Source organism: Atta colombica, unplaced genomic scaffold (genome assembly GCF_001594045.1).
Source record: "Atta colombica isolate Treedump-2 unplaced genomic scaffold, Acol1.0 scaffold52, whole genome shotgun sequence".
NCBI classification, from domain to species: Eukaryota; Metazoa; Arthropoda; class Insecta; order Hymenoptera; family Formicidae; genus Atta; species Atta colombica.
Genome location: NW_017259542.1, coordinates 954,449 through 962,259, shown reverse-complemented (window position 1 = coordinate 962,259; position 7,811 = coordinate 954,449). Strand labels below are relative to the sequence as shown.

The 7,811-nt window shown below is 31.2% G+C and overlaps 2 protein-coding genes across 2 annotated transcripts in view; one reads left to right on the top strand and one right to left on the bottom strand.

The window, feature by feature from the left end:
* Nucleotides 1–1,846: 1,846 nt before the first annotated feature.
* The window catches only part of LOC108691829 (succinate dehydrogenase [ubiquinone] flavoprotein subunit, mitochondrial-like), a 9,609-nt gene continuing 3,644 nt past the window's right edge, over nt 1,847–7,811 (bottom strand). Inside the window, exons 3-9 of the mRNA XM_018199753.1 lie at nt 5,069–5,467; nt 4,481–4,649; nt 4,230–4,396; nt 3,507–3,733; nt 3,254–3,398; nt 2,841–3,145; nt 1,847–2,623 (exon numbers count right to left, since the gene is read on the bottom strand). Of these exons, the coding sequence (XP_018055242.1) occupies nt 2,537–2,623; nt 2,841–3,145; nt 3,254–3,398; nt 3,507–3,733; nt 4,230–4,396; nt 4,481–4,649; nt 5,069–5,467 (1,499 nt within the window). The 3' untranslated portion in view covers nt 1,847–2,536. The remainder of the gene's footprint in view (nt 2,624–2,840; nt 3,146–3,253; nt 3,399–3,506; nt 3,734–4,229; nt 4,397–4,480; nt 4,650–5,068; nt 5,468–7,811) is intronic.
* On the top strand, nt 6,037–6,865 carry LOC108691830. Its single transcript, XM_018199754.1, has 2 exons — nt 6,037–6,254; nt 6,691–6,865. The coding sequence occupies exons 1-2, from the start codon at nt 6,109–6,111 to the stop codon at nt 6,863–6,865; spliced, it is 321 nt and encodes a 106-aa protein (XP_018055243.1). The 5' UTR covers nt 6,037–6,108.

Genomic DNA, 7,811 nt, shown 5'->3' with positions numbered 1-7,811 from the left:
TATATATATATGAGTATATTTTATGAGTGCGAGTATACAAGCTCATCTTAAAATACATCCTCATTTATTAAATTAAACTGTAATGTGTAAAAATTGTCTGGAGTATTAGCTCGCGGTGAGCTTTAGTTTAATGCTTTAGAGAAAATCCTCGGTAGTAGTTTTTATTTAATCTACGAACTCTTCTTATTTATGACGCGCGAATACTGCAAAAGTATGGGTTTAATAAATACTTAAAAAAATCCACCACTTGACTTGTTAATGTGATTATCTCCTTTGTCTTGTTCCTCCTTCTATCGAATCAAGATCATTTTCCAAGAGGAAAATGTGAATTGATATGTATATTTGATGTCTTTTCTCTTTATTTTATATTTCAATTTTTTACATTAAAGAAAATATAATACTGGTCTTGGATTTCTCTCATGTCAGAATTAATCTATTTAATTCAAAACAGTCTCACGAGATTATTTCGTAATCCAGCATCATAGCTCTACTCATCAGATACTAAATTACTATTTATGAAGAATAAATAATCTACTGATTAGTAAATGATTTAGTTTTTATTGAGTAAAAGATATATCAATGCTTTATTGATATTTTTTTACGATATATACATTTTCATCATGCCAGGCAACACGCTTACACGATCTTTTTACAAATCGAGACTATAATAGTATTTTGTATCTCTGTGCTGTGTCTTAATATTTTAAGTACTCAACTCACATTTTATGAAGTACATAATATCAGTACGATGTTGAAAAACAACATAGGAGTTTAATAAAATTGAAATATCACGCGATATCATAATTTTTGAACTCATAATTTAATTCTTTTTTATGTTTATTTAATATTTGTTACCAAACTTGAAAAAAAATTATGATTATCTTATCTCTTTAAATTTTAAAAATAAATTTTTGTTGACAAAAGTTAAGTTAGCAAATAATATATAATAATAAATAGTTTTTATAGCTCTATAACCACAAATACACTGCCGTCGAAAAGTTTCCCGACATGGAATTTAAAATTGTATAATATTCAGATCACCATAACTCGATAAAAAAATCATCGCAGACAAAAAATAAAAAAGCGGTCAAAAGCTAAAGTATGAGTTTCAAGCTTTAAAATGCTTTTTTATTTTTTTGTCTGCGATGATTTTTTACCAAATTACAATGACCTGAATATTGTGCAATTTTAAGTTATGTCTGGAAATTTTTCGACAGCAGTGTATGTATTCTATAAAAATAATATTAATATCTTCTATGTTGTCTTGTAAGATATTTAAGTATACAAGCCGCAATAAAAAATATGAGAAAAGACACTTTTAAATATTATATGCTCATAATCGTACTTGGGCGTAAATGACACCTATAGACCAATTCCAATTATTTGATCACTTTTCAAGCAAAAATATACGGAGCAATAACATAAATTATCACTATTATTATCATAAATATTAACTCATTTTTACTGTGTCAATTGATTCTCTGCAAGAGCATATATCATGGAAAAAATTTAAAAATAAATATTTGAAACAATTCTTATATATGTCTAAAATCGCAAAAATATTTGTATAAATAGCTATAATAAACATGAAATCAATCGAAAAAATCAAGCGTATCGAAGTTTAACGGTGCTATATTTAAAGTACCATCGCGTGTAGCAATAACTTGAGATGTTAATGTTTCATTTAGAGATAAAAATTATAAAGATTTTTTTATGATTTTCTAATAATCACTTACAAAGTGTATAAATAATGAATAATTAATATTAATTAATATTAATTAACAATTATTTTAGATTTTTTAATATTTAATTAATTCAAGAAACGTATTCCTGCGGAATTCCAATGGAATTCTTAATAAGCCTTTATTAAAAATTTTATACTTAATATATTGTTAGCACCAAAGTCTTACTCTATATAAATTTGTAATCTAAGTAAAATAACCATTTTCAATTAAATTCCTTGATGTTTTGTTACCACTGCACGCGAGAATACATTATACTATGGCTTGAGCGCATTAAGAACGTGTCATAACCGGAGATACATTGTACTATATTACAGGAAAGAAAACACATTTTTTGAAAAGATTCTATATACGAACCTTCTTTCGTTACCGCGAATTGTTCTAGTTTTGACTATTACTTATTGAACTGAGTAGTGATTCCGCTGAGCGAGATCGTATGTACTCTCTCTTATAAACGAGAGGACAATAATCTCAGCACCGGCATCCTACGAGGATCATTAATCCTGCTCGCGCGACTCGCGGCGCAAGCGAGTGACAAGAATCAACTTTGGTGCATAATGAAGTTCGTATGTGTATGTATATGTATGAAATAAATTAATTAGTAGGTTTCCTGCGCAACAATAGTTCTAGCGTAAAGAGTTCATCGTAGCGACTATTTCTTTATGCTCGATCTAATAATGCTTAATATAATATTAGGCAACGATCGAGAACAAAAAAATTGCGCTGAACGAAATTCGGTGGCGATTGATGAGAGTCCTAAGGCGATGGATTTTAATATTGTCTGTAGAATTAGCCTAGTAGGAACGAATCGCTGGCGGAACCGTCGCACATTCCTGTTGACTGAGCGTAACATCAATCACCGGTCTATAGTCGAGAGACACCTTAAATTAATGAAATAGGATTAGAAGTTGTGAAACAGAAGTTATCGATTGGAAGTATTAAAATGGAGAACAATAATAAAAATCTAATTAATTAATATAAATATTGAGTAAAAAAGTACAAAGATAAAAATTTAAAAAACGAGAAAAACATTATTCGTGGACAATAAAAATAATCAATATCTCATCTCTATCTGTAAATAATAAATGAAAAATATACCTCTCCTGTTTTCGGATTAATCTTTGACAGCGTGTGCTTCCTCCAATGTTGATTGAAAGGTTTTGGTTGTTGGTTTTCGATCGGTTTACTATAATTGTATTCATCGATTCTCTGTTTGTAATCCTCGCGAGCATGCGCACCACGACTCTCCTTTCTGTTGTCCGCCCCAATGATAGTCTGCATTGCATTGATCATGAGATTTTGCAGCTCAAGCGTTTCTATCAAATCGGAATTCCATATTAAAGATTTATCCGCGACTTTTAACTCATTCAGTTTTTTGTAGAGAACGGACATTTTCCGACAACCTGTGAAATAAATACATAATAATATTTCCAACGCTATATTACATAATATTCGTAAATTCGACGCGCAATTGTATGCGAGTGAAACATCAATAGTTTTTTCATTTTTACCTTCCTGCAAACTTTCGGCGTCTCTGAAAACTGCCGCGTGCATTTGCATAGTCTTCTGCATGGTTAACCTTAATTCTGCGGTGGAAATGGAACCATTGGCATTTCTGACCCAGTCTAAATTAGCTACCGTCTCTTCGCCAGCGTTCTAAAACATATAAGCAAGATGTAACACACATTTATCTTATAATAAAAATATAGTTTATATGTATATATAATGCTCATAGAGAGCTTATCTAAAGTGATAAAAACTTACAGGTTTCAGGAGTCCGATCGCTTCGCCAGGCTTATTCTCTTGAGCGATAGTTTTAGCACAAGCACGTCCAAATACGACTAAATCCAATAGAGAATTAGCACCCAGTCGATTAGCACCGTGAACGGACGCGCAAGCTGCTTCACCACATGCATATAAGCCAGGTACTATTTTGTCTTGATTGTTCTCTCTGGTCAACACTTGACCTTTGTAATTTGTCGGTACTCCTCCTGCAATTATCAATATAATATTACTAGACCAATCTCTTCCACAGAAAAATGATTGCAAATAAAACAAAATAGATTATATAATGAATAATTGAATTTCATTAAAGAAGTACTCTCCGTCGCATTTGATAAATTATTTTATATTTTATCAAAATATTTTCTTGTTAAAAAGAAACTTAATTGTGACTTCAATCATCATGGTGAAGAATGTCAGGACTTTCAATTAAAATCATCGTACCTAATTTTAATTACGAAAAAAACTCGTTGCATGACAACAGTTCTTTTAATGGAGTTTCATTTTCATTGCGAAGGGAAAATTAAATTAATTTTTTTATTAATACAATGAATGTTATGCAGATGTAATATGCATAACACAAATATTTCTCATTTCTCAGTAATATTTTAAAAGAGTATTAATTGTAAACCACGATTTTCTTTGTTCTGAAGGTTGCATCTTAAGTATTAACAGCCTCAATACTTCAATTATTTATATTCATACCCATATTGTAATGGACGGTGGGAATGACAGGGATAGATTCCCGGGTTACATCGACGCCAGCGAATATCATTGCCGTCTCCGAAATACCAGGTAGCCGTGCGGCCAATTGTTCAGGTGGCAGATGGTGTAGCTGCAAGTAAATGTGATCCTTTTCTGGTCCGACGCCTCTAAGCAGAGATAAAGAACTATATTTACCACGAATATAACCAAAGACGCAACAAAAAACATATCTTCGTTGGCCGGTGACTCACCTGCCCTCTCTAATCTCCATTGTCATAGATCTAGACACCACGTCTCGCGAAGCCAGATCTTTCGCTACCGGCGCATAACGCTCCATGAACCTCTCACCCTCACTATTTATCAAATAACCACCTTCGCCACGACTACCTTCTGTAATCAAACATCCGGCGCCATAGATACCTGAAATGAGTGCAACATGTTTTAGTTAATGCAAATTAAAGAACTATGTAATTAATTCTTCTTATCATACATAAAATATTAAAAAATAATTATATTTGAATATATACCAAAGATTTTTTTGTTATGTTGAAGCAATATTTATTCTGTATATTAAATATACTATCATAATTATTCGAACAACAGCTATTTTATACATATTTTACTTTTTAAAAGCTAAATAAGTGTTCCATATTATTATTAATAGATAATCATTCTAATAAAATATTATTTGTCAACAGTATGAAAGAGAGAGAGGGAGGGAAGGAGGGAAGAGGAGGGGAGAGAGACAGAGAGAAATACTTACTTGGCTTTTAAAATTGCAATAAAATATAAAATATCCGTGCGAATAATTGAGTAATAGTGTATATTAAGATATGTACCTGTAGGATGAAATTGCACAAATTCTAGGTCCTGATTGGATAGATTAGCTCTAGAGACCATAGCGGTACCATCTCCAGTACAGGTATGTGCAGATGTGCAGGAAAAGTAGGCGCGCCCGTAGCCACCGGTAGCGAGCACTGTATTCTTGGCATGGAAACGATGCAACGTCCCGTCTTCCAAGGAGAGCGCGATCACACCGCGACATTCGCCGTCTTCCATTAGCAAATCGAGGGCAAAATACTCGACGAAGTAATTACAATCGTAGCTTAGCGACTGTCCATAAAGTGTGTGTAGCAATGAATGGCCGGTCCTGTCAGCTACGCAACAGCATCTATGAGCCTGACCGCCCTTGCCAAATTTAAGGGATTGACCACCAAAAGCGCGTTGATAGATCTTGCCTGATAGAAAAGATAAAAGTTTTTCAATTAATTTTTATAAATATTATTATAATACATATTATTTATTAATTTTTATTAATATTTATTAATATTGTACTGACACTGTAGGTTTTTCAAAACTTGTAAATCTTAAATCCTTAGAGATTTAAAAATGTGTTTATATATATTAAATAAATGTCATAAATAATATGATGAAATAAATAATAGATTTTGAAGATGACTTTAAGATTAGATTTTTTATAAATTAAATGTTAATATATATGATAAAAAAAATAGAATTTTGAAGATATTCTAGATATTCATTATAATTCATAATTCTATTTCATGTTTAAATTATCGAAGACGTTAAATTATTTCAGGTTTAAAGTATCAAAGATTATCAACGTAAAACAGAGTCTATCATAAAGATTTATATTTAAAAAAGATAATTGCAACATTTAAAAATCTAATCTGACGATAAACGGCAATTTCAACTGCATAGCAACCTAGCAATGACATTTGTTATTTTCACGGTAAAAAAATTCGCGTTTTATTTTCTCGATTGCAGAAACAAATTCTTCTGAATTACTTTTTATCGATAAATAAGAATGGTGCGTAAATATTGATAAAGCAATATATCTTTTTGGGATCATCATTAAATCATGGAAGACGACAATAGAAGAGAAGAAATTAATGAAGTAACGGGAGGCATGGAAGAGGATGGAGCTGCAGGACAACAAGAAAGAGGTTCTGATAACCAATACCAACAGCTATCGGCCTCTTCCAGTCGCAAACGCATGCGAGACGAGTGAGTTACGTAAACATAACTGATCCGTAATTAAGATGTAATAAGACAGCTATATGACAGAATAATTCCAGAGTTCAGATTGCTACTTTATATATATATTAGTGTCTGATTATTTTACTACTAGATCTGTATTCGTAGTCGATCCACGATCCTTATTTTAGACGAGCCAGATTTGAACTAAAAATTGAACCAATCCGATTGATTAAATCGTAATTTGAGAAGTGTTTTTCAAGTGAAAGACTGATTCAAACCTATCTCAAATCGGATCTCAAGTTGAATCATGACTACGAATACGTAATAACTTTAATACTTTTGTTTCAATACAATGTGTATTATAAAAAATATCAGGTTCGATCAAACTTTTGAAAATATTTATCGTTTGCTCTTATCATTATTTCCCATTTTTAATAATTGTATGAAGTATACGTTTGGACAGAACAGATTCCAGTCAACATGACAGAAAGCCATCTCGCACGAGATCAAGATCAAGATCAAATAAACCTCTGCAAAGAAGGCAATGGAGAAGTGCAAATGCCTTTTTAAATTTTATGCAAGACTTTAGGCAGGTAACGAAATGCAAAAATGACGAGGATAATGCAAACATTATGTAAGCATAACAATCAAATTACAGAATTATAATAAGATGAAGAGCAGAGATCTGTTTCGCCTTGGGGGACAAACATGGCGGCAAATGTCCCCCACGGAAAAGATGCCCTACGTAGAAGCGGCTAAGTTGGCGCAGCAACAATCGCAACAAAATAGTAAGAGTACACAGCAATATAAAACTAATAGCAGTGACTCTTCAAAGAAACTCGAAAATCAAAGAGACCAGCAAAAGAATGAACGAGAGGTTTGTTTGTTAAATAAGCTTCTATTGATTTCTTATATTTTTAGCAAAATTAAATATAATCCTATATAATTTTTGTATTTTCTTAAATTTTGTCATTAAATTATTATATATTCAGTTATATATTCAGTTATATTCAGTTAATTCATAAAAAGTTCAATACATTTAATGTTTATGATATTTAAAAAATGCAAAATTATAGTTTTACTAATTTTATATTATAACTTTTATAATCTGTAATAAGTCTTAGGTAACATATGAATATTTATGTTTCAGGGAAGAAAAAACAGCAGACGTTCTAGAAGTAAGAGAGACGATTCCGACGTAGAATCAGATTCTGCAACATCAGGAACAGGCGCGACTGTGACGAGTGAGGATGTTTCCGATCTGAGTTCTTAAATGTCAATTTATTAATTGATATCAAAAATGTTAAAAAAAAATATATGTACGAAACAATTTATTTCTATTATGTGTCTCAATATTAATCCTTGGTCGTATCGTTATAAATTTGAATAAAGTTTAAGACCTTGTAAAAAACATTTTATTTTCACGTTTATTCCTTTATAAAGTTTCTTCTTTCTATAATTTCTTGCAACTTCTTCTACCTTTTAATTCATTTATTTGTGATCTTTAATCTCGGATTTTAATCGAGCTTCTATATATTTTAGATTCTATCATAACTTTATATTGTAAGTTTTTTAAATCTTTTT